The sequence below is a fragment of the Talpa occidentalis genome, unplaced genomic scaffold (assembly GCF_014898055.3).
Source record: "Talpa occidentalis isolate TD23 unplaced genomic scaffold, MPIMG_talOcc4v2.1 talOcc4.4, whole genome shotgun sequence".
Classification (NCBI taxonomy): Eukaryota; Metazoa; Chordata; class Mammalia; order Eulipotyphla; family Talpidae; genus Talpa; species Talpa occidentalis.
In genome coordinates this window covers 60,493,368-60,521,106 of record NW_023604295.1, presented here as the reverse complement: position 1 = coordinate 60,521,106, position 27,739 = coordinate 60,493,368, and the positions used below count along the sequence as shown (strand labels likewise).

The following is a 27,739-nucleotide window of genomic DNA, read 5'->3' as shown; positions in this document are numbered from 1 at the left end:
TATTTATTTATTTATTTATTTATTTATTTATTTATGCAAGCACTGGGTACAGTCAGAAGTGCGGGAGGGTGAGAGAATTCACCAGAGCCAGAGCGGGGAGTAGAATAGGCAGAAGGACCGAAGTACACTGCTGAGGAGAGCAGCGGGCGGCAGGAGAGGTCTGCGTGCCATGTGGGACCCGCCTCCGGTGGCCGGGGAGCAGCCGGGGATCGAACCGGCGCTGCAGAGGCCGCGGGCAGCTTCGCAACCCAGCGCTCAACCGCTGCGCCACCGGGGAGGCCCAGGGGGTTGCAATTGTATGGGGAATATAAAAATAAAATTTATTATTAAAAAAAATAAAAGCTACCTCAGCAAGAATTCTTTAACTAAATTTAAAAATAAAATTTATCCAATTTTTGGAAATCTCAATAAGATCGCCCAAGTCACTGCTACAGAAGGGTGGGGACTCTAAGCTCATTTAGAATGTCAAAAGGGATAGCTCCCACACACTTCTGATAATGAGCACTAAAATTCGGTTTGTATTAAGCAGCGACCTATATTAACCCAAATGGCGAAAGCGTCACATTTCGCTAACGCCTAGCAAAGGTCGTGAAATGATTATATAATAATACAGTTTACCGAGCCATCAAATAGTTGACTCGAGTTTCTGGGCTCACAGCCGGCTCAGATTCTAACTGGCTTTACAATATTAGGCGTAGGCAGCCAATTGGGGCTTCTGGGTGCAGTGCATCCTGGGAGCTGTAGTTTCCGGCTCCCTTCCGTAGACTACAAGCTCTACTGAGTCGGGGAGGACGGTTGCTTGGTATTAGTAAGCGGAAGGTATGGCGGTGGCGCGCGTCGATGCGGCTTTACCTGCCGGAGAAGGTAAGGTGATCCCCACCCCGAGGCCCGAGGTTAACGCCATGGAGTTGAATTAAATAGTTACCTGGTGGGGAGAAGAAACCTGGTTTTAGGGGTGCAGTTCTGTACCAATTCCTTTGATGCGAGGTTATGGGCGTCGCGGACGCGCGTTGCCCACCGGGAGTTGTAGTCCCTGGGTGCTACCCAGCTCTTAAGTACGGAGTCGAGGGCCGAGAGGGGGACTACAAGCCCCAGGGTCCTTTGTGCGGTCGGGTGCTCTGGCTCCCGCGCTCGCGCGCTCTGAGGCTGCGGGGCGGTGGGTTTCCGACGGCAGTGACCTTTACTGCGTGTTTAGTTTTGACTTCTGGGTGCCCAAGTGAAATTTACATCTCTCTCTTCCGCTGAAAGCGTCCTCCTTGCCCGCTTGGTTTTTAGTTCATTCAGAAAACCCTTTCTCAAATACAGTTTCCTAGACTGACGTTAAACCTTTTCTTGGACGTGTCCGGTGGTCGTGGGAAGAGATGGGGATGACCCAGAGCCCACACTTCTCCACCTCTTGTTCAGCAGACGGAGTTCTGGGACCGGATTTGGTCTCTGCCCAGCGGAGCGCGGGTATAGGTGCTTCGGTGGCGGAAACCAGCGGGCATTAAGACCAACTCCTTTGTTTTGGTTACAGCCCCTGGGTTCAGCAGCAGCCATCTGGGTCCAGAGCAGAGTGCTTAGATCTTGGGATCATTACCAGGGGCTGTTAACTTCTTGATCGTGAGGGTGGGGCTGGGAGAGAGCCATAGTTCTAAGAGGTCTGTCGACCCCTTAGAATTTGAGTGAAGTTTGTGCTTTTTCCCAGGACAGTGCACAGCTTTCATCAAATTCTCAGAGAATTCCTGATCCCTGTCACAACTCCCCCCCTCACCCCCCCCACCTCGCGCTAAAAGCCGTAGACAATGGGAAAACCTTGAAATCCTCCAGGAGAGTAATATCCCATAATCTCTCCTACAGTAACCTTAATCTGGGTATAAGTTTGAAAGTGGCAGTTTCTCTGTTCCCGCCCCCTCTAGCAGCCTCACCTCCCCAGTCCACTAACGAACAATAGTAGTTAACATTAATTTACAAAGAACAGTTCTAATGAGGCTGGCTATGTTCTGAGTGCTTTTCTTACATTATCTCATTTTCTCTGTGAAACAGTATTACACGGCAGGTATTATTTTCATCCCCATTTTCCAGAGCACAAAAAAATCAATAACATACCCAAAATACCACAATGGGTAATAGGCCCAGTGAACATTTAAATGTCTGGTATACTAAGGTGCTTTATTGAGTGTTGTGTTCCAGGAACTCTACTAAATGCTGTTCAGATGGTGTCTTTTCAATTTCAAATCAATTTGATTAATTAGGTATATTTTCCCATTTTGTAGCTATGGTAACGGCACTGAGTTTCAAAATGGTTTGGGCACTTAAGGATATACTGATACATAGATTCTGTTGACAAAATTAACTGAAGATCAATCAAAATTAAGTAAGTTTATTAAAAAATCAAAAGTGAGGGCTTGAGCCCAGAAACATTCAGATAGCTTTGGGAATGCTGTCTTAATACTGGGTTTCTTTTTAATTTTTAAACGTTATCCTTTCTTATATTGTTATTAGTTTTGGGGCAACATATGATTTCTCCCCTCAGGTGTGGTCACTGTAGTTCTCCCACTACCACTAGCCCATAGTCCATCACTGTATTCCCTTGTGCTCTTTTTTTTTTTTTTTAAAGATTTGTTTATTTACTTTATGCATGAACCAGGGTACAGACCAGATGCGTGGGAGGGTGAGAGGATTCACCAGAGACAGAGCGGGGAACAGAACAGGCAGACTGATGAAATACACTGCTGAGGGGAGCAGCGGGTGAGACAGGAGAGGTCTGCCCCGCCATGTGGGACCCTCGCTGGCAGGCCCGGATTAAACCGGCGCTGCAGAGGCTGCGGACAGCTTCACAGCGTGGTGCTCAACCGCTTGCGCCACCAGGGGAGTCCCTTTTATTTTCTTTTTAAAGATTTATTTTTATTTATACAAGAACTGGGGTACAGGCCAGATGCGTGGGAGGGTGAGAGGATTCACCAGAGACAGAGGGGGGAGCAGAACAGGCAGAAGACCAAAAACACTGCTAAGGGGAGCAGCGGGTGAGTCAGGAGAGGTCTGTGGTGCCATGTGGGAATCTCCCTGGCCAGCCTGGAATCGAACCCGCACTACAGAGGCTGTGAACAGCTTCACTGCGCTGCGCTCAACCTGCTGCACCACCGCAGAGGCCCATTCCCTTGTGCTCTTCACCCCCTCTCTCTTTTCACCCCTCCCTCATGGATGCTGATATATATGGTCAGCTTTCAGAGTTTGTCTTTGACCATTTGGGTTTTCTATATTCCACCGATAAATGAAACCTGCACTCCTGTCGTTATTGCAGCACTATTTACAATAGCTAAGATATGGAAGCAACCTAAATGCCCCCAAACAGATGAATAGATCAAGAAGATGTGATATATACACAATGGAATACTATTCAGCTATCAAAAAGATAAACTCACGCCATTTGCAGCAACATAGATAGAACTGGAAGGGATTATGCAAAGCGAAATAAGTAAGGAGAAAAAGAAAAATATAGGATGTTTTCACATATAGGTAGACTTTAGGGAAGATGAACAAAGGGTAAGAAAAAAGACAAAATTTGCAGCCAAACCAAGAGGTCTGAGGCATAAGTGGGGAAGAGAAAGGAAGAAGGATCAAAACAGGGGAGGAAAGAGCATCGATCAAGGGTGCTGTGGTTGTGGGAGAATTATGGGGACTACACCTGAGTGAGAAATCAAATATTGTACAAAAATGAACAATGATGTAAGAAAATACAAAATAAGCATTTTTTTAAAAATTTTGCATCACTAATCACAAAATATGGAATAATTGATATTTAAATGTGAAGAATTCCAAAGTACTGCATTTTAGAAATGAGTAGATTATCAAAAATCTAGTTGTCATTTGATATTTCTGGGGAATATGAATCATTTAATCTGGTCATTTAGAACCTGATTGCATTAGTTTTTTTTTTTTTTTTTAAAGATTTATTTATACAAGATCTGGGGTACAGGCCAGATGTGCAGGAGTGTGAGAGGATTCACCAGAGACAGAATGGGGAACAGAACAGGCAGAATGACTGAAATACACTGCTGAGAGGAGCAGCGGGCGAGACAGGAGAGTCTGCCACGCCATTTGGGTTGCTCCGCGGCCAGAGGGAATGGAACTGGCACTGCAGAGGCTACGGACAGCTTCACAGTGCTGTGCTCAACTGCCTGCGCCACCAAGGAGGCCCACATTGCTTTAGTTTTTAAATCTTGTTATTTGTTATGGTTTTTACTGTTTTACTCTAAACGTATAAAGATTTTATGAGTATAATTTCATCCCCATGTTCAACTGTTGTATTTGTGTTTTCTAACAATTTTCTTTCTCGTTTCAAGGATCAGTGGTCAATTGGTCAGGGCAGGGACTACAGAAATTAAGTGCAAACTTACCCTGTGAAGTTGATATTCATACTTTGATTCTGGATAAAAATCAGATTATTAAATTGGAAAATCTTGAGAAATGCAGACGATTAATACAGGTAGGTATTACTATATGGGGAAATAGCTACACAGAACCAATTTATTTAAAACAAAATAAAACAAATAACAAGAAGTAATTTTGTAGGACTGGCAAGCAGTAAATGTTCCAAGTTTTTACATGACAGTTGCTTCTTAAGATGAACGTATAAATGTTTCATTCAGAGTATTTTTTAAAAGAAAAAAGTTATTTAAAGTGAAAAAGATTTTTATTGGCAAAATAATATGTTAAGATTTTACCTCCTAATGGGGGTACCGCATTCATGTATTTATTCATTCAACAAACATTTATTGTGGCCCTCTTGTGTGTCTTGGACTGTTTTAGAATTTGACAGATAATATGTGGACTAGACCCTGTTTTTTTGTGGAGCTTATTGTCTCAAGTCATTGCTGTGTTAAAAGTGTTTTCTCTTTAGTAGTTGGTGTGGGTCTGATCACCCAGTTTTATATTTAGCATAGTTTGGGAATAGCAACAATAGCAATATAGTAATAGTTACTCTGTAGTATATTTAGACAGCCTATAAGAAAAGTACAAATTAGGTTTATGTATTTTGGAGCGTTTGACAATGTGTGCATATCTTTTTAACTTTACCTTAATGTGAAAGTAATATATTTATCTTTTGTTTCTAAGAATAATGATATGTCTACTTTCCACAGTTATCAGTGGCTAATAATCGGCTGGTACGGATGATGGGTGTTGCCAAACTTACCCAACTCCGGGTGTTAAATTTGCCTCACAATAGCATTGGCTATGTGGAAGGGCTAAAGGAGCTGGTACATTTGGAATGGCTGAATTTGGCAGGAAATAATATCAAGGTGAATAGTTTCTCTTTTTTTAGTAATTAAGTTTCCTTTTATTAATTTATAAAATTATTTACTATAGGAAAAAAAAACTTAGACAGTATAGAAATAAATAGAATAAAATGTGAAAGTATCCACTTTCATTCTCCGGGGGTAATTTCAATTGACATAAATTTAAAAAAAAAATCTCATGTTGAAATATATGTGGTGCAGGGGTTAAAGACAGTGCTATCAAGCCATCGCCAGCCACTGCAGCAGAATTCAGTCCCTGGCCTGGTTAATCCTCTTACTCCCTGCACCCCAGTTCTTGTACACATAAATAAATCTTAAAAAAATATATATGTGCGATAGAATATTCTTTTAAATGTGAAATATTATACTTAGAAAAGTAGATCAACTGTGGAATGAATAGTAGGAAGAAGATTATATCATACTGAATTCAACGTTGAGTATTTAATATTAAAAAGATTTATTTTATTTATTTACGCATACAAGAACTGTGGTGTAGGCCAGAGGTACAGGGGGTGAGAGGATCACCAGAGACAGTGGGGCCCAGAACAGGCAGATCTACTGAAATACACTGTTGAGGGTAGCAGCAGTCAGACAACAGAGGTCTGCTGTGCTATGTGGGTTAGTTCCCTGGCAGGGCATTGAACTCATGCTGCGTTGGCTGGTGACAGCATGATAATGCTAAGACTTTAACCCCTGTGCCACCAGGGAGGCCCTAAGTAAATATTTAATGGTATAGTGGAGAATATACTGTTTTAAAAGTCAGGAGATCAAATTCTTAGTCCTATTCCCACCACTTAATAGCTCTATAATTTGAGATAAGTTAGTAAATACCTGTGTGCTGTCGTGTGTGTATGTGTGTGTGTGTTGTCTTTTGATATGCTAGGTGAGGGAACTGGAGTGATATGTATTGCTGACTTTTATTGAGCAATTTATACTGTATTATTCTAAGCACCTTAACGGTTTTAACTCATTCTCAATATTATGACAACCCAGGTGGGTATAATTATGTTTCCATTACATAGATGAAGGAAACTGAAGGATCGAGAAATTCAGTAACTTCCCTAAAGTTACACAGCCAGTATTTGGATCAAGGTTTTAGGGCTCCACTTAACTTGTAAAATTTGTGGCATACCAACTGTCAGGTGTCATCACTAAGGTTTTTTCAAGTTCCTGAATATCTGGGGTGATATGAACCCCTTGGTAGCTGTAACGGCAGGAATGGACACAGGGCAGGTTTTCTAGGATCCAGCAGACTGGGTAAAGGAGGAGTCAGAGTCCTCAGTGGTTTTTTGCAGGTCTTTTATTGGGATTTACCCAGTACACAGCAGGCAAGGGTGCTGGGGGGCTGGGAGGCCTGCCAGCCCCCAGCAAGTCCTCACTCTATCTGGGCTCTCTGGTGTTCTCTGCTTTTTCGGCTTCTTGGCTTCTGCTGGCATCCCCGTGACGCCGCCATTAAAAGCCCAGTCTAGCCCAGGTGAATCCCATCTACCTAGGCCCACACCCTACTCCAGGTGCCCGCCATCAGGCATGCATTCAAGACCGCAAGGATCCATCATCTATCCTGATGGCGGGAGGGCAGAAAAGCCTGACATTTTTCCTTACCCTACAGTCCACCCCCTCGGGGTTTTCTGCCATATAGTCTATACATATACAATTTTCTTAGCAAACATAAACAATGCAGCCATGGCCCACAAAAGCAAATACATCACAATATAACAACAAAATACAACAGAACACAAATAAGTCCAGGCAGGGCCCCAACCTAGTGGCAAAAGACAATTATTGGTACCAGCAGATGAGCCACCAAATCTGCTGCTGAAGGCACTGATCATACTAGGGAGGGGAAATCACTCAAGGCATCTACTGTAACACGCCAGGAGCCGTCAGGCTTTCTGGCCTTCTCTGGCTGTAGTCTCGGCTACAAGCCACACACCGCATCCACCCCCAGGATGCACTCGCTCTGGGATTGGCGATTCTATTCTGTTGGGGGTAATCGCCAATCCTCAGGGTTTCTGTCTGCGGTCGCTCCAACAATCGGCCTTCATAGCCACCAACGCGACTCGCAGACCCCTGCACTCAGGCCAACCCACTGCACAAGCACATGGGTCGTGGATCCTTGGATACAAACTCTACATTCAACTTGGGCTCCACCCCAAGCCATGTTCCCCACCCGTCCCCCAAGGACGGGTTCCTCAGCTCCTCACCCTCACTCGACAACGAGCAGGGCATCACCCACAGGTGATTTTACGAGACTCGCTGTCCTTCCTCAGCTTACTTAGTGCTTAACAGCCCGTTAGGGTTTCCCAAACTTAGCACCAGTACCAGCTTTTGCCTTCTCAGTTGGCTTTTTTCCTCTGCTTAGCTGCTGGGCATACACAGGCTGCTTTTGGCCACCAAGGCCCACTGGCCACCCCCAGATTCTCTAAAAAAACACCACCTGCCAAGGTCCTCCGCCTTCTGACGGGATTGTTAGTCCATCAGCCCAAGTCCATTAGGCCTCTCCCTGCCATCATCACTGGCGAGATCCGAATCATGACCCTCTCTTCCCGACGATTCTTGCTGCCTCAGGGGTCATTGGCTGGTTCTCTCGGGTGTCTTCTCCTCTAGCTGAGGTCTCGTCCCGCAGCTCCTGGATGGTGTCCACCTTCTGTGCCGCCATAACGCTTCCACGTCATCACAAGCAAATAGTCTGTTACTCCTTAGTCCCTCCAGGTCTTCAGAGGGCTCCAATGCCCGTCTGCATGGATCATCTTGCCGACTTACGCCAATTGTAAGGGCAGGAATAGACACAGGGCAGGTTTTTTAGGATCCAGCAGACCGGGTAAAGGAGGAATCGGAGTCCTCAGTGGTTTTTTGCAGGTCTTTTATTGGGATTTACCCAGTACACAGCAGGCAAGGGTGCTGGGGGGCCGGGAGGCTGGCAGGCCTCCCAGCCCCCAGCAAGTCCTCGATCTGGGCTCTCTGGCCTTCTCTGCTTCTTTCTCAGCTTCTGTTCGTTCTCGGCTTCTTGGCTTCTGCTGGCATCCCCATGACGCCGCCATTAAAAGCCCAGCCTCAGCCCAGGTGAATCTCATCTACCTATGCCCACACCCTACTCCAGGTGCCCGCCATCAGGCATGCATTCAGGACCGCAAGGATCCATCATCTATCCTGATGGCGGGAGGGCAGAAAAGCCTGACATTTTTCCTTATCCTACAGTATCCTTCTACTTTTAGAGGGATGATGAGGTAGAAGCTTGCTACGTAATAATTTACAAAATTCTGTTAGCACTGCCTTCTCCTGCTAAACCCTGGTCCTTTGCTTCCAGTAAGAAGCAGAGGAAGTTGGAGACTCAACTCTGAGGAACTAGGGAAGAATTTCCTTGATTGATTTCATGTGCATAAAATAATGTGATTCCTTTTTTTTTGTGATAGGCCATGGAACAAATCAATAGCTGCACAGCTCTTCAGCACCTTGATTTATCAGATAATAATATACCCCAGATAGGTGATCTATCTAAATTAGTATCACTGAAGGTAAGCATGTTTTCTGATGATGTCATTTCTGAAATTTTATACTAAAATACCAAGAGAATATGATCTGATTGGCCTAAGATAGGCCTACTGTATATGAAGAATAGATTATGTTCATTTTTCATGATAAAAATTAAATATGTGACTTTTGTTTGTTTTTAGATCTATAACTAATAAAATAGATCTGTAATTTATCTGCTTTGTCTCAAACTGGTCTTTGTAGTTAAAGTTAATTTTTATTTGCTATTCTCTGAACATGATGAAATTTCTGTCATATCCAGCCAGTCAGTGCTAGCAGTTTTAGTTATGTGATATGCAACATGTTGTGGAGGTTGAGAGTAATCATTTCTAAACTATAGTCTAATTTTTGATGCTTAAGATTGCTGTTTTTTAGTGAGAGCTATTACCAAATTATCAAAATTAGCTTTGCTTTAATTAAAAAAAGTGTGTAGCATAGCACTTTTTATGGGAATTAATGTGTCAAATAAAGGTTGGAATCACAGCTTCAAAAAACATGTAGGCTTTATCTACACTTGCTTCATTGGATGTTATTGGCATCAAATGAACTCATTAAGGCTTTGAAGCAGTAGATTAGCTCAATTTTCCTGATATTTTTAGCAGAAATAATTTTTTTTAGCAGAAATAATTTTTAACAACAATTGTTCTAAACATTTGATGTAGATAATACTGCCAAAAACATTTGGCTAGATAAAAGAATTTGGATGAACTAAGATGATTGAACTTTTTTTTTTTCTCCTGAAATGAAGGGCATGATTGTCTTATCAGAATCCTGGGTGTTAGAATCTTTGGTTCATTCTTCAGTGTTGCTCACTTACTTTGAGTTAGCTTCCCATGCAAGTAGCACATTCTACCTTCCTAAGCCTTTAGTTACCAAGAGAATACACTTATAAATTATGGGTTGTGAGTTATCTCTCTTTCACTTTTTAAAAATTCGCTTTATACTGGCTAGTTTTAATGAATGTTTTCCTTTTTTCTCACCCTCTATTTTGATGTTTTATTTTTATATTTTTAATTTTTGATGTTTTTAAAAAAATTAACAAATATGATTTAAATTAGTCAAGTTTTAATAACTTAAATCTCACAACATGCTAATTATGATACCAAGCATGTATTCTTGGACGTCTCTAAAGTTTCTTGATCTTAAAAAAAACTTAGATGTAAAAAGAGATACTTCATCCAGACCATCTATTATTAACAGTCTTTGATTTGCTTGTGACAAGAAGTATAATAAATTACATACTATATCAGTCTTGTCAAAATAGAGCAACTTATTTGTAATCTTTTCATTTGTTTTTCATCCTGTTTTTACTTTCAAGACCCTGCTTTTACATGGAAACATCATCACCTCTCTTAGAATGGTACCTGCTTATCTACCCAGAAGTCTTGCTATACTTTCTTTGGCAGAAAATGAAATCCGGGACTTAAATGAGGTAATATAAGGGTTTTCTAGGAGATCCAGGAAGCTGAAAAGACCAGAGAGATGAAGGAGAAAGTTCTGAACTCACTTTTTTTTTTTTAATAAGGGTCGAATTTTTTTTTTTTTTTTTGAGATTTATTTATTTATTTATACAAGCACTGGGTACAGTCAGAAGTGCAGGAGGGTGAGAGAATTCACCAGAGACAGAGTGGGGAGCAGAGCAGGCATAAGGACCAAAGTATACTGCTGAGGGGAGCAGCGGGCCGCAGGAGAGGTCTGCGCGCCATGTGGGGCCCTCCTCTGGTGGCCGGAGAGCAGCCGCGGATCGAACCGGCGCTGCAGAGGCTGCGGGCAGCTTCACAACCCAGCGCTCAACCATTGTGCCACCGGGGAGGCCCTGAACTCACTTTTATACTGTGAGCATCTCAGAAGAAACTGCCAGCAAAATGAAACACTTGGTTCTAGAAGATCATTTTTCTTTACACTTTTTCCTAATGTCAGTGGGTCATTAAGGCTTAATTTTCTTCGTATTGCTGCAGTTGCCAATCCACTGGGAAGGGATTAGTTATAGAGGGACAGCTACATTAAAGGGATTAATTTTTCTTTTTTAAAATACACTGTATTCTGGACCTTAATTGCTTCCTCTATCCTACATCTCTACTTGGTTCTCTCCTTCGTTCCTGCAAGTTTTTATTCAGTGTGACTTTGTCCATGGGGCCTTCCTTTCTATTGTATTTAAAAGTAAGACTGAAACATGGGCTTCCCTGGTGGCACAGGTTAAAGTCTCAGCACTATCATGCTGTCACCAGCCACTACAGTGTGAGTTCGATCCCCTGCCAAGGAGCTAACTCAGATGGCTCAGCAGACCTGTCCTGTCTCGCCTGCTGCTCCCCTCAGCAGTGTATTTTAGTAGATCCACCTGTTCTGCTTCCCACTCTGTCTCTGGTGAATCCTCTTACCCCCCTTACCTCTGACATTCATCCCAGTTATTGCATAAATAAATAAAAATAAATCTTTTTTTTTTAAAGATTTATTTATTTATGCATACAAGAGCTGGGGTACAGGCCAGAGATGCAGGGGGTGAGAGGCTTCACCGGAGACAGAGTGGGGAACAGAATAGGTAGACTGACTGAAATATACTGCTGAGGGGAGCAGCAGGTGAGACAGGAGGGGTCTGCTATGCCATGTGGCTTGCTCCCTGGCTGGTTGGGATCGAACTCATGCTGCAGAGGCTGTGGATTGCTTCATAGTGTGGTGCTTAACCCCTTGCACCACCAGGGAGGCCCCTAAAAATAAACCTTAAAAAAATATAAAGTAAGCCTGAACCATCCTGGCCTTACCTGACACCTTCTATCCTCCTCCTCTGCTTTCTTTCTCCATAACACCCATCATCATCTTACATACTTGTTTCTTAATTTTTTTTTAATGAGTGTTGCCATATATATTCAAGGACTTTAGAATAAAAAGGGTTAATAAAGCACACAATTTCTCTTTCCCTGGCTGCTGTTAGGTTTTCAAAATATACTTCTCTGCTAAGAAATAGTGCTGAAACTTCCTAAGGGGCTTAGTGCAGCAAGGACAGATGGCCATATTGTTGGAATTTTGGAAGTCGATGGATAATGTGAGTGTTACTTACTGTGTCCCAGAACAAGAGAGAAATTGTTATATTTTTAACTACCAAAGATGTGTAATCAGTGGAAGACCTGTGCTTGACACTGAATAGTCTATTTCATTCAACAAAGATGTCCTTTGTTTCAGATATCTTTTTTGGCATCCTTAACTGAATTGGAACAATTGTCAATCATGAACAATCCTTGTGTGATGGCAACGCCTTCCATTCCAGGGTTTGACTATCGGCCGTACATCGTCAGCTGGTGCTTAAACCTCAGAGTTCTGGATGGATATGTGATTTCTCAAAAGGAAAGGTGAATAAGATCTCTTTAACATCACAGCTATCATGGAAGTTACTGAGAAGATCACTTCTAGCTTATAGGTTATTAATAAACCAACTCTCTTAAAATGTGCATTTTGAGATTAAGATCATTAGTGCAGTCATACAGAAGATTGTGTGTTGGTTATTTAGGATTTTCTATTCTTTCTAAAGATCTACAATTTTCATCTTTGGAAGGCACAAATGGTCAGATAGGCAGAGATAAGATTTAATGTAAAGAGATATATGGAAGAGGGCCTCCCTGGTGGTGCAAGGGGTTAAGCACCTCACTATGATGCAATCCGCAGCCTCTGTGGCATGAGTTTGATCCTTGGCTGGCCAGGGAGCAACTCACATGGCAAAGCAGACCTCTCCTGTCTCGCCCGCTGCTCCCCTCAGCAGTGTACTTCGGTCAAACCGTCTGTTCTGTTCCCCACTCTGTCTCTGGTAAATCCTCTCACCCCCCACATCTCTGGCCTGTAGCCCAGCTCTTGTATGCATAAATAAATAAATCTTAAAAAAAAAAAAAAGACATGGAAGAGAGAGAAGACTTGTTCAGGAGAAACAAAAAAAAAAGCTTAAGCTTTTCCCCTGCCTCACATTATCTGTGGCCTTGTCAAGTTACTTAGCCTCTGTGAGCCTTAGTTTTCTCTTCTATAAAATGCGGCTAATACTTCCTAGTTTTCAAGGGTGCTGTGAGGATTACGGACAGTGTATACTGCATGGGATAAGTCTTATAGTTGGTGCTAAAGTAAGCAGAATATTAGTATAAAGAATGCCTGTCAATCCATCATTCAACTTCAGTGATTATCAATCCATGACTAACCTTGTTCATCTGTATCTTTACTCCCCTTTCTTCTATATTATTTTGAAGCAAAGCTCAGCTTACCTACCATTTAATCAATGAATATTTCAGCATATATCCTAAACGATAAAGACTCTTAAAGAAATAACTGCAATAATATTATACATCTCAAAAAAAATAACAATTCCTTAACACCAGATATTAGTTCCATGCTATACTGCAATTGGTAAATGTATCTCTTATATTTCCTTCTTGTTCTTTTTTATTGTCTTGCAACATCAGTTTGTTATTATTACTCCCTGGGTTTCTGGTGCTGATTGGGTGGTTCTTACTCAGAGTCTCATGTGCTTGCAGCTGGATTACAGATGGGGCTGGAGTCCTTTGAAGGCTCCATTTGGCTAGGTGTCTAAGATGACACTCTTAGATCACCTAGTCTGTAAGAGCCTCCTCTTTTGTATTTTCTTTGCTTTTTTTTTTTTCTCTTTTTTTGGCTTTTGAAGAAATCAAGTGATTCATTCTATTCATTTTACCACTGTGTTTATTTTGCTGGTTACATTCCATTGTCCTTTGACATGCTACTGTCTCTTTCGTATTTCCTGTAAGTTAGTAGCTGGATGTGAAGGTTTGGTCAAGATGCAGACTTTTGGGAAGGCAGCTGCTTTGTAGGTTCAGTTGAGAGGCATAAAATAGCTGGGTGTCTTTTGTGTCATTAGTAGCCATTAATGATCAATGCTTAAATCTGTTATGTCATTGAGAATTGTAGAATGAAATATTAATTCTGTCATTCAGTTTTTATTGCTAGAATCCTTTTTTTTTTTTAATGAACTATTTGGTTACCGATTGGTATAGTTTGCATAGGAAAGACCTAATTAATTATATTTAGTTCTTATCCTTTACTTAGCAGCTTTTTTAAAATAATGAATTAAGATTATCATTCACTAGTATCCTCCATCTGTAACTAACTTTTTTTCAAGTTATCATTATAAACAAATGGATTTAAACACAATTGATGTATTTGGAAATTTCAGAATGAATCGAAATTGACAGAATGGAGGAAATACTGCTTCTTTGAAAATAATTTTAAAATATTTGGAACCATTAGTGCAGTTCTATGAAAATGTGTGCTCCTAAGCAGAAAAGAAAAGACTTAAAATATTATTTGAATAAGGGGAGTGAATCAAGGATAAAGTTTTAGAAATCTGAGTGAATTTTATTTATGAAAAATATCCAGTGCTGTTATAAAGGTAAAGTAAGAAGGAAGATCACTGTTGCTCAAAAGTGTAGCTTCTCTACCCTAGTGTCATTTTCTTTTCTTTGTGTCCCCCCAATTCCAGCTTGAAAGCTGAATGGCTCTATAGTCAAGGTAAGGGGAGAGCATATCGCCCTGGACAGCATGTCCAGCTTGTCCAGTATCTGGCTACAGTCTGTCCTCTCACTTCTACACTGGGTCTTCAAACTGCAGAGGATGCCAAACTGGAGAAGATTCTGAGCAAGCAAAGGTAAGCTCATTTATGTGTAGCAGCTGATAAAATCACAAATGAAAATGCCTGTCTTTGTTGTGGGTTAGTACTTGTAACCCACAATTCTGGGCCGTTGGGCCCCTTGTTACTGCAGCAGTCCTGCAGGGGAGCTGAGTCACAAAGTGCAGGTCAGCTTGCTTCACAGAAGCTGCTCTGCTAAGCATGTTTTGAGGTGGAGAGTCAAGCTGTTTGGGGAAGTAGGATTTTTTAAAAATGTATTTGTCCTTCTAATGTAAGTGTTTCATATGAGTTTTAAAATATTAATATTAGGGAATATGGCCAGAAGCATTTAGTTGTCATTTCTTTTATCAGAGACCTTTTTTTTTTTTTTTGACCTTCTTTTTGAATGTTTGTACATGTGTATGCATGTGAGGGTATCTGTCTCTGCAGTTTAAAAGTAAGCTTTTTCTCCTTTTCTATCCAGTGGTTTCAAATGAGCCTTTGTAATTTCGTCATCTACTTTGAAAACATGTAAATTTCTAACTTTTTGACAGTGTTAAACCTTGTTTGTTTTTTTTTGGTTTGTGTTAAATCACATTAGTTGTTACTGATTTTTAGGTTTCACCAGAGGCAGTTAATGAACCAAAGCCAAAATGAAGAGTTGTCTTCCCTTGTTCCTACTGAAACAAGGGCATCCCTTGTATCCGAGCATTCAAGCCCTGTTCAAGATTGCCAGATAGTCCAGGAAAATGGTATGAAATTAATTGATCTCTGACCCTTTTTCTCCAAGTCATTTCATCTGTTAAGTATCCTAAAACAGAAGAAAAGAGCATATTTTAATAATTTTTATTAAGTAATCATTTGAGTCTTGTTACATATATGTATATACATATATATACTATAAATATGTATGTTTACGTGTGTGTATGTGTGTTTATGGGTATATTACTGTTTCTATTTTTAAAAAACATTCAGAGGACTACTCTTTTTTATATTGACCTGATATTTTGATTATTCTAATGACATTGTAAGAATTCATTTTCTTAAAGATATTTGGTTTGATGTTTTAGTCATGTTGAAGAAAATTACTGTAGTCATTTTATTATAGTTCAGGGATTAGCTTTCATTAAAAAGATGTAATTTAAAAAATACTTCTTTACTCCCAAGAAAAAAAAGGTAAATATATGAGGTTATGAGTGTATTAATAGACTGGATAGGGGACTCCTTTCACAATATATATTTATATGAAATCACCACAATTTATACTTTAAATACCTTAAATATTATATATAAATTATGCCTCAATAAGCCTGATATTAAATAAAAACAAACTGTTATGTACTTAGTGGTTTAAATGACACTCTGTTGATTTTCTAGAACCTGTCATTCAAGTCAATTCTTGGGTTGGGATAAGCAGTAGTGATGATCAGTTATATGCTGTTAAGAATAACTTTCCAGCCTCTGTGCACACTACAAGATATTCTCGCAATGACCTGCACTTGGAAGATATTCAGACAGATGAGGACAAGTTGAACTGCAGTCTTCTTTCTTCAGAGTCTACTTTTATGCCAGTTGCATCAGGACTCTCTCCAGTTTCACCTACAGTCGAGCTGAGGTTACAAGGTATTAACTTGTGTCTAGAAGATGATGGCATTGTAGATGAATCTCTGAAAGCGTTGCGAAACCAGGACATGGATAAGAAAGAGGAAAAGCCTTTCTGGGCTGCAAATGAGAATTCTGTTCAAATGATGAAAAATGCAGTCACTACTGAGGTAGATGAAAAAGAGAAACTGTTACCATGTCCTGACCCAACAGTCAGCAGTGCTATCTTGAAAGATGACACCCAAAATCTTGCATCTTTTCCTGAGTCAATTGGACACAATGTCTTCTGTACACAGGTAGACAGTGAAGAAACTGTGTTTCAAACAGCTTCAGAGAAACTTCCCTGCAGGGCTTTAACCCAGAGATCTGTTGCTCTGGGAAAAGATAAAGTTGCCCTGCAGGAATTGAATGAAGCTGCCACCAAGCTTCAGGCCTGTTGGCGGGGCTTTTATGCCAGGAACTACAACACTCAAGCCAAAGATGTGCGTTATGAAATCCGTCTGCATAGAATGCAAGAACACATCGTCTGCCTGACTGATGAAATAAGAAGGTGGGTCAGAAGTCTTGTTTAGTTGCTGTTTAATTGGTTTGGGGGTGGTCAAATCCAGGAGAGACCAGGCACAAGCTTCTGTTTGTCCTCTCCTAGGAAGTTGTATAGACAGGGTTTGATTTTCCTACGTCCTATGTGCCAACACATATGAAGTATTATATGAAGGCCTCACTTAATGTTACCTGTACGTTCTTGGAAACTGTGACTTTAAATGAAACAGTCTGATGAATGTATAGTAAAGCAGGTCCTCCTTACTTCGAATTTGGTTGGGATTGCTTTTTTCTCATCAACATTATCATTATATGTTAATGTTATTTGAGGACCTGCTATATTACTAACCAGGGAAGCTCACTTAATCCTTGACAGGGTTTTATTGGGTGGTCAGTAATGTAGTCCTTGAATTGCTGTGTGACTGACCTTAACTTTTCAGACCTTAGCTCCTACTGCGGTCATACTGATGCTTTGTGACCCAGGGCTCCATTTAACAAAATAGGTATTCACCAGAAAACACATCATTAGCATAACTCTCTGGTATGGCCCAAGGCCCCAATGATACAAAATACTCTTTTTCAGGTGTGATATTTCAAGTATTTGAAGGTTATTTCTTAAGAGTTAGTCAACGCCAGTCCTAACTTTGGAGTAACCCAGTCCTGCTGAGTTAAGGCTTTACTGCCCAACAAGTTTCCTAAGAGTAGCTTCAATTGTTTAGTAAGATGAAGATAGCTTGAAATGGGTTATATAATGAATGAAAGGTGAAGAGTAAGTGCAGCCAGCATTCTTGGTAAGCATTGCTATGAGGAAGAGAAGGGAGTAGTTGCTGGAGGAGAATCTGGAATTAGGAAGATTTTGTAATGGAAACTATAGATATGTTTATGTGTTGATGGAAATGGTTCAATAAAGAGGAAATAACTGATGGTGCAGAGAAAGAAAGAAATACAGAATTGAAGTCCTTGAGAAGATGAGAGAAGGGAGGCAGTACACACATAGAGCTAGTGGCCTGAGGTAGAAGCAGTGGCCTATAAGGTTGTTGTTTTGATGGTGGGGATGGGGAAGTTCTGACTAATGGATGCTCCTCCTTATTCAATAATGTATAAGACACGATCAACACTTGAAAACGAGGAGAAGACACAGGAAGTTTAGGGAGAAAGGTCTCAGGTATTCATCTGAAAAGTAAACTTATAAAGGGGATGGAGGATGGCTGACCAGTGTGAAGAAAAGCATAAAGTGCAAAATGACAGGTCAAGTTGTGTGATTGTTGTCATCATTTTTCAACTGTCTGTTCTGATTCAGTCATGGTTAAATTGGTTCAGCTAGGAATGGTTTGTTTCCAGGTATATATGGTAGAAGGAGAGAAAGAAGGGCAAGGGAGCAGAAGATATTTGGGAGGAAATATTCATAACGGTACATTTGGGGGTATATGTAGGAGTTTGCTTATTCCAGTTCCCAGATGACACAGGAGAAGGGCTTGGTAGCTGGACAAATTGGAGGGAGACTTAACTCAGAAGTTCAGAACATAATGGTGGTGACAGCTGAGGAGAAATTCAGGAACTTTCCTGAACAATTCAGGAACTTTAGATTTGTTATTCATGTATGTATGAAAAGGGCATCAGTGAGCCCAGAGTAAAACTTTAATCAATAAGGGGAAACAGGATGAGGAGGTGTTGATGATAGCAAAAGTTTTGCCAGGGACCATGCCAACCAGGAGTGAAGTTTGATGGGATTAGTTCCATTAGTCTCTTAGAAGAGGGTGTTTTAAGCTGTGATCCTAGTCCTTAACTGTTTCTGGAGAGACTGAGTAACCACATCTTTCTGTCGCTGCCCCTTTGGTGTATTTGGTTAGGAAATTGAGGCCAGAGAGTCACTGGAAATACTTTGTAGAACCAGTATAATCTGAATTTCAGTCATATTTTGTTTAGCTTCAATGTTGAGTCAAAGTTTCATCCTAGACATTCTAAAAGTTGAAAAGCATGTATTTTTTTTTTTTTTAAGATTTATTTATTTTTATAAGAGCTGGGGTACAGGCCAGAGGTGTGGGAGGGTGAGAGGGTTCACCAGAGACAGAGCGGGAAGCAGAACAGGCAGACGGACTGAAAACATTGCTGAGGGGAGCAACGGGCAAGATAGGAGAGGTCTGCCGCACCATGTGGGTGTCTCTCTGGCTGGCTGGGAATCGAACCCGCACTGCAGAGGCTGCGGACAGCTTCACAGCGAGGCCCTATATTTATTAGTTGTAACAAGAAGTGCAAATCAAAGCACCCTGCCTTTGTCTCAGTAATGGATTTTGAATTATTATAGGTTAAAAAAAGAAAGAGATGAAGAACGGATTAAAAAGCTTGTACAAGAAGAGGCTGTCAAATTCCTCTGGAACCAGGTAAACCCCTCCTGCTACTTAGATTTATTGAGATAAAGTTAGGCATATTAAGTACTCTTTCTCAAGGTTAAGGATGTGATTTTTGTTGATTGCGTCTCACTGCATTCGGACAGTGATTTTTTTTTTTTTTTTTTAATGATGACTTTGACTTTTTTTTTTTTTTAAAGATTTATTTATTTATTTGTATAAGCACTGGGTACAGTCAGAAGCGCGGGAGGGTGAGAGAATTCACCAGAGCCAGAGCGGGAAGCAGAGCAGGCAGAAGGACCGAAGTACACTGCTGAGGGGAACAGCGGGTGGCTGGAGAGGTCTGCGCACCATGTGGCACCCTCCTCTGATGGCCGGGAAGCAGCCGGGGATCGAACCGGCGCTGCAGAGGCTGTGGGCAGCTTCACAACCCAGTGCTCAACCGCTGCACCACTGGGGAGGCCCCGGACAGTGAATTTTGTTATATTAACCTGAAGAAAAAGATTTTTTTATTTTGACATGAAAGAATTATGAACATGTATTTCCAGATATATCTATCCAAAGGGCAGGTTTATTATAAAAAGGGAGAGTAAATAAAAGATGCTTGCAAAGATGTAAGTAGGCAGAAAGAACTACCACTGAAAGGGATAGATTTGATAAAAGAGACACCTGCACACACACAGGCTGGTAGTGTTGGGAGGAGACCGTTTCTACTGCTTTGCAAAAGGACAAGGTTGGTGAAAAGAGACAGCTGCATAGCCACAGACGGGCAGGAGAACTAAATCTTGATAGATTAGAAATTGCACTGATAAAGTGTTCTTCTCTTTTCCTTGGAAATATTTTTACAAAATAATGTGACATAATAGATTTTTTAAAACAGAAATCTTTTAATAGTATGAACTGACATGGAGAGATCTCAAAATGCCACTATTAAAAAAAATTGGGGGCCTCCCCGGTGGCGCAGCGGTTGAGCGCTGGGTTGCGAGGCTGCCCGCGGCCTCTGCAGCGCCGGTTTGATCCCCGGCTGCTCCCTGGCCACCGGAGGAGGATCCCGCATGGCGCGCAGACCTCTCCTGCCGCCCGCTGCTCCCCTCAGCAATGTACTTCGGTCCGTCTGCCTGCTCTGCTCCCCACTCTGGCTCTGGTGAATTCTCTCACCCTCCCGCGCTTCTGGCTGTACCCAGTGCATGTATAAATAAATAAATAAGTAAATGAATCTTTAAAAAAAAAAAAATTGGGAGCACCTGTCTAAGGTGGGAGAGGCGGTATCCTCTTGGGCCTGAATGGGGTTAGGCATTTCTGATTCCCCAGCTGCACCTCTGCTGCTGCTGCCGCTGCTCTGCTGCTAGCTTCTGCACCTGCCCACTGAAGGAGGCTCTTCCCTTGGGTAGCGATGAGTGATGACTGAGGTATGAAGGCCACAGTTTTCCTTTAGATATGAGTTGCACAATTGAGAATATACTTGCTGACATCAGAACTCTTGTGGAAATATTGACAGATAACGACCAGGCAGCAGTCTGATCGAACAAACCATAGCTTACCACAAGCAGGTAGAATCCATGAGTAGTATCAGAAAGAAATTCAAGAACTTAATGAAGTTATAAGACATTGACCACGCTCCACATTAGTTATGGGACTCCAGCAACAAAATAGACAAATCAGAACTACAACAGTGGAACAAAGAATTACATACATGCCTAGAACACCAATCTGCCTTGGAACTAATAATGAGCAAATTATTATTATTATTATTTTTAAGTTCTGACTTAGAACTTTATTTTTAATAATGAGCAAATTGGGCCTCCCCGATGGCGCAGCGGTTGAGCGCTGGGTTGCAAAGCTGCCTGCAGCCTCTGTGGCGCCGGTTCGATCCCTGGCTGCTCCCCGGCCACCGGAGGAGGGTCCCACATGGCGCGCAGACCTCTCCTACCACCCGCTGCTCCCCTCAGCAGTGTACTTCGGTCCTTCTGCCTGCTCTGCTCCCCGCTCTGGCTCTGGTGAATTCTCTCACCCTCCCGCGCTTCTGACTGTACTCAGTGCATGTATAAACAAAACAAACAAACAAACAAATAAATAAATAGATAAAACATGCCTCTATAAAAAAAAATGAGCAAATTATTTTGATTGTTAATGGCTAGCAAAAAAGATGCTCTTCTGTCTATTGAAGATAGAAGGGGAGCACTCCAAGGAACTGCAAACACATGTAGACCAGATAAGTGAAATGGCAGTAGTGTTTAGGAAAGCCATTGAAATTGACAAGCAGCAGGGCTGCATATTTCAACTTGAGCAAGAAAACAAAGGCTTGAAAGACCTCCTTCAAATAACTTGAGAATCATTTTTGAATCTTAGGAAAGATGATTTGAGGGAAACTATGTCTTTATCAGCATTAGTGATCAGTAGTGATCTGAGTCAGGAAGAGTTGGAGAGCATCCTACAGGCTCTGAATGTCACTGGGACTGTCCTAACCAAGGAATGAACGAGCAGAAATGCTGTCTCAGGCTACCCTTTGTTTTGTTTTCTATATTAGGTATAGTGTCTATTTTTTTTTAAACATTCATTTATTTATACAAGAAGTGGGGTACAGGCCAGAGGCACGGGATGGTGAGAGAATTCACCAGAGACAGAGCTGGGAGCAGAACAGGCAGACGGGCCGAAGACACTGCTGTGGGGAACAGCAGCGAGTCAAGAGGGGTCTGCCGCACCACGTGGGTATCTCCCTGGCCGGCCGGGGATCAAACTTGAGCTGCAGAGGCTGCAGACAGCTTCATAGCACAGTGGTCAACCTACTGCCCCACCGGGGAGGCCCTAGGTATAGTGTCTATTAATTTATTTTAGATATATATAAAAATTTATCACAACAGAAAATTGAGTATATAATTTGTTAAATAACTGTTACATTATTTTGTAATTTTAATGTGTACTTGAATATTGTGAAATTCAAAACTGCTTTTCACTTCAGAATTTTTCTAAAGTAATTAGGGTTGATGAGACTAAATGAAAGGCACAAACATGAAATAGATTTCTAATTTGGAGGCCTTAGTTGATATTTTATAAATAAATGACCAACTTATTTTTAAACTTTTCTTATATCGCAGCTTTGGTTTTTGGGAAAGTTTCCCTTAGTTTGATGGCACATTCATTCACGTAATTTGTATCCCAAGTCAGAATTAAAGAAAATAACTTACACAGTTGAGATTAAATGTGAGGCAGGTCATTTAGGCAGCTTTATTATTGAACATTACTTGATAAATAATTATTTTCATAAACAAATAATTCTTGGTCTTCTTGTTCTGATATAATTTTAAGAACTTGGTGTTTAAAGACTGTTATATTACAGTTTTTTATTCCATTCTTTTTTTTTTTTTAGTAGAACATTAAATTTGTGTCAGATAATTCAAACTGCATAGGAGCCTATTTTATCAATAAAGATGAGTGGTTTAAAAAAAAAACAACAAAACATTGCTAAAATTAGGGTTGCACTTCATGGTAAAAGCTATCCAGACATGCTTGGTTTTTTAGCAGTCCCTGTGTCTTTGAAAATACATAATGAAAGGTCTAAGATGATATACATATTAGATAACTATCAGTGATTAACTTGGAGGGTGGTCAAAGGGAAACTAAAAAAATTCTCTATATTGATTTCTTGTTGCAGATATTACAGTAAAAATTAGAGATTTTATATTTTGAAAATATAAAGTTCTTATTATCTAGAACTTAGGATATTTTGAGTTTTGTATACTGTGTTGTTAGATAATATTTAAAAACTCTTCTCCCAAATAAATATCTAAAAGGAGACATTTTAGAGAATCCAATTAATATTGCTAAGTTCTAATCTCTTATTCTGTAGGTCTCAGTATGGTATTAAGCTGGAGCTTTATTGTACTTTTCATTGTTTTTTTTATAGAAGCAAGTGGATTGTTTTACCCCATTCCTATGCTCCTTGTGCGGTCATTTTGTTACCAAGGACATATATTACATGGGCCAGCCTGGTTGAGCCTGGGAATGCTAAAGGGAGTCAGGTCATTTCTAACTATAGTTTTACCAATGTCATGAATGTTGGAAAAAACCCTTATTGGACAATCGTAAAATAGGCGTGATTTCTTTTGTAACCAAACTGTATCCTTTGGTTTATAGGTAAGATCTTTACAAGCTTGGCAGCAGGCGGTGGATCAGCGTCTCAGTTCTTGGCATACTGATAGTCCTATATCAAGTACTCTGGAACCATCTAAACTTCCATTGTTCACCCAAAGTCAGGAACCCTCTTCTAATCAAAATTCTGATTGGTTCATTGCTCCTGATGAAACTCCTCAAGAGAAATCCTTACCTGAATTTCCAGACTCTGGTTTTCATTCCTCCCTAACAGAACAAGTTCATGGTTTGCAGGATTCTTTGGATTTTGAAAAAAGTTCTACAGAAGGCAGTGAAAGTTCCATAATGGGGAATTCCATTGACACAGTCAGATATGGCAAAGAGTCAGATTTAGGGGATGTTAGTGAAGAGCATGATGAATGGAGTAAGGAAAACTCAAACAATGAGCAGGAAAATAGTCTGCTTGAACAATATTTAACTTCAGTTCAACAGCTAGAAGATGCTGATGAGAGGACAAATTTCGATGAAGGAACAGGAGATAAACTTTGCATAGCTCATTCCCCTGAAAAGTTAGATGCCTTGTCTGATAATGCCTCTGTAGATGATGCTCATGGCCTCTCTCCTTTGCAAGCTGAAATCAGCCAGACACCAGAGAACTGTGAATTAAATGCAGACGATCAAGAGCAGCAGTCTGAATGTGATTCTACATTTCAGGTGTTACATGTTGGTATTACTGTGTAGCGTAACTGGTTGCTTGGGAAGCAGGAGTCCCTTAATTTTTCCTTAATAATTTTAGTTGCATTTTGAAGGGGAATATTCCTCCCAATTCTGTTACTGTTTATATAGAATTTGTATTCTTGTCTGATATTTTCTGTATACCAGATACAGAGCTGCATCTTTATTTTGATTTTATTACCTTTTGCTTAGCAGTAATGCATCAAATATTTATACTGAAAGCTAGATGCACTTTCTTTCTTAACAACCAGATTGCATAAACAGTGTTGCTGTTCTGAAGTAATTTTCCTTCAGAAGTAAGCTAGAATATCTTAAAGAAGATGGAAGAATTACCTTAAAGATATAAGTACTTAGATTTTGATTCTTCTGTGAGGAAATTAATTTTGTAGTAAGGAATACAATTTGTTAAATTGAATATAAGTGGCAAGTAAGGGAAGAGTGAACTATTAAAATTTGCCAGCTTCCTTGCAGTAAAAACATGATTTTTAAGCATTTTTCCTCCCTTAGACTGAGGGAAAACCTTCTTATAGCAAAAATAGAGGGAAAGGTAAGATTATAGACTTTTTCAGTGGGAATAATTGAATTGTCTCATGGAAAACTTTAGTTACTATCATGTATCAGCTCTAACCTATGAAACAGTGTTCCATCCAGATTAAAATCAAGTTTATTTAAAGAGCCAACTCAAGAATTTTTTCTTAGCTATGAAGAGAGCAGAGACAGGCTCCATTCACTTGGAGTAATGACATGACAAGCATATTTTTTCCCTTTCGTTTAGTAATTTTTTACCCTACAAGTAAACATTTATGTGCCAGTATGTGCCAGAAATTAATAGATGTTCGTCTTTGTTTCTGCTGTATATTTGCTCGTGTATTTTAGTAGAAGGTCAATTGTCATTTATTTCACTTTTGACCTCTGCTTCATAGTGAAGTACATTTAAAATAATACTAGTGGCAGGCTATGAGGGGCTTTTTAAAAACAGGACTATTTTCTGTCTGAATCTCTGAAAAAAGTGCCGCATTTGAAAGACAGTAATGGTGGTTAAGAAAATAAACTTCACTTTATTTGTTTATAAGAAACAAATGTGTTATGTGTCTCTAACTTCAAGCAGAAATGATAATATTGTGTTTCAGTGTTATAGATGGGTACGTTTGCAAATCAAGGATAATTTTTGCAAGCTTGGTGTTTTAATCTTTGAGAATATTCTAATGCCATTGAAACACACATATCTGATTTCCCTGTCTATGGACATATTACTGTTTAAAACTATGGCAATACTTAAGTGTTTTCAAAATTTAGGTGCTAAATATATACTCATTATTTTGTTACAGTCACAAGCTTCTCCTCTTGAAGTTATATAAAATAAAAACTTCTGATCCTTCAAGAATAAAGTCAGGGGTCACATGTTATACTCTATTGTTCGTCAAAAACTATTTCTCCAATATGGGTAGGATGTATTTTTCTTGGTTTATAAATTTTATCACTCAGGTTGAAAAGGCATGGATTTCATTTTCAGAAATCCAGAATCTCTTAGAGAGAAATATTTTCTGTTTCTTATAAACAAAACAGCACTCTTACATTCAAAAGGATTTTCCCTAGTGAAGCACGTGTAACATTGAATGCATGTTAAATACAGACAGAATTTTTTACTTTTTGAACAATGCTAGTTATCTTTTATGAATGATTTTGAATTTCTCCTTAAATATACCTTATTTTTCTATGTTACGGTTAAGTGCCTCATTTGCTTCCCATAGTTACACAAAGAAAGAATAACTTGTACTGCACTACTACGGAAATGTTACTAATTGGTACATTCATTTCTCATAAAAGCTCCAAGTGTCATGATTCAGTATTACCTACCTAGGTGTCTGCTGATATCTCTTTCCTCTTTCTTTTTTGTTTTTGAAAGTGACAAAACACAACTAAGTTATTATTTAAAAAGAATTTCATTTAAAGTTGCTGTCTCTACTGTTGGTTTACAATACTATATAAATTTCAGAATTGTAGCTTCTACCTTGATAGCCACACCTACCACCAAAGTTCTAGTACCATTCACCAGTATCCAGTTGACTCTCTCTACCCATTCCTCCCAGCTACCCCTCATCCCCTTCCCCTCTTGTAAAACATCATTTTGTTGTCAGTCTAAGGGCTTGTTTTCTTTTTTGTTTTGTTTGTTCATTTCTTTAGACAACTACATTATTTTGAACATTAGCATTTGTCACTAGAGTTCCCTTTTTGCTTTTGCTTTGTTTTTCTAGCCAATGAATATTTAGCATCTTTTACTTAAAAATCAGAATATGATAATAACTAATGTTCTGCTCTTCATTCTGTATAACTTTTATTAGTGATTTGAAGTGCAAAAATACTAAACAGCCCCTACTTTAACTGTACAGATTATTTGAATGTAGTTAGAATGAAAATAATGTGAACCAGAATATAGGAAACTTGAATAGACTTAATATATTTCAATAGGTTTACAATGTAATTTAAAAATAATTTATGTCACTACGATACTTGGTCTTAGCTCTGGACTATTTATTGGTCTGGTTAAAGAGGAAATGAATGGGTTTAATAAAAGTTTGGGAAGTTGAGCTTTAACACAATTTTTGTAACAGAAAGGTTCGGTTGAACTGTGCTACTTAAGTTCGTATTAGTTTGCTTGATTTATGGAAAATTTAGTATATTAATTATTCCTGCAGATGCACAGAATCATAACATGTGAGAATTGAAAGGAAACTTAAATTGTCTGTTCTAATCTCTGTCTTAAAGATGAAACTAAGTCTTACGTCCTAAGAAGTTATATGACTTATCTGATCTTATTGCTAGTTACTGTAGTTATTGTATTTCAATTTTTTTTACATACTGTTTACTAATCTTTACATTTAGTGAGCCAGAAAGGAAGTTTCCATATTTTCCATTCTCTTTCAAAGAGAAAAAAATTCTAAGAGTTAGAATTCTATACCTTGAGGTAAAATTGATTGGAGAAAATAAGTTATTCAGATCCCTGAATGAAATTTTCCAAGAAATATGATTTGTTTTAAAGAGTAAGAGTAGAAATAAAAAAAATTTAAAAAATAACTACATCTTGGAGTTCATTTGTTTAATAACAAAGTATAAGATTGCTGAGGTGTATAAAAATTTCTAGTGAAATGATGAGTGTGATTAAATTCCATCTTCAGTTTTATAGAACAACAGATGTTAAAGTTTTAACTCCAGATGTGCAGAAAACTAATTATGACAGCTGATACATGCACAGTGGGTCTTGTAAGTTTAACTATAAAAGGCCTCATAATATGCATGTTTTAGGAAAATCTTCATTTATCTAGTCACATGGTTGTGTATATGCAGATAACTTTATTTTTGAATAATCTGGGTACCACTCTTGAGTGTAGGAAATGAATTTTCCTTTCATTTGTTTTATTTGGATTATTTTAAATGTACAAACACCATAATAGTGTCTTTCCTGTTATCTATTTAAATCTAATTCCATTATTTTCATAAACAATATGGGCTTAAGACGCACTATCTCCCTTGGTACTTTTTTGGTGCAAATTCTTAGAATTGGATTTCTGAAAATAATATAAAATATAAAACCTGATCTTGGAGAACTAAGACATGTAAAAAGAGAAAATATGAGTCTGGTCAGTTTCTCATTCACAAATGAAAAGAAAGAGACTTCAGTGTTTTAGATATATATATATATATGGATATTTATTGTTTTAATTTTTATATGTATAACCCCCTCATTCATGAAGTAAAGCAGAAAGGAACATTGGAAACATTTTTAATACTGCTTTCACTGATCAAACCTATCGTGCCATGTTAGGTTTAAAAGTCAAGTAAACAAGTAGTCCTCACAACCTTTGCTAGAAATAGATATAATTGTCTTTTTAAAATGAAGTGCTTTTAATTTGTGAATGAGTATAAATCATACTGAATTTTAATTCCATAATTGATTTTAGTAGATAGCAGGAATCACTCTAGTTGCTTTAATTTACTAATTA

The 27,739-nt window shown here is 39.4% G+C and overlaps 1 protein-coding gene and 1 pseudogene across 1 annotated transcript; both read left to right on the top strand.

Moving 5' to 3' along the window:
• The first annotated feature begins 755 nt into the window (after positions 1-755).
• Positions 756-27,739, top strand: CEP97 (centrosomal protein 97). Its single transcript, XM_037525638.2, has 11 exons — positions 756-864; positions 4,326-4,468; positions 5,124-5,282; positions 8,693-8,794; positions 10,129-10,242; positions 11,988-12,154; positions 14,299-14,463; positions 15,043-15,176; positions 15,802-16,576; positions 18,872-18,947; positions 23,049-27,739. The coding sequence occupies exons 1-11, from the start codon at positions 822-824 to the stop codon at positions 23,742-23,744; spliced, it is 2,574 nt and encodes an 857-aa protein (XP_037381535.1). The 5' UTR covers positions 756-821; the 3' UTR covers positions 23,745-27,739.
• On the top strand, positions 20,147-21,500 carry LOC119257565 (FGFR1 oncogene partner 2 homolog; annotated as a pseudogene).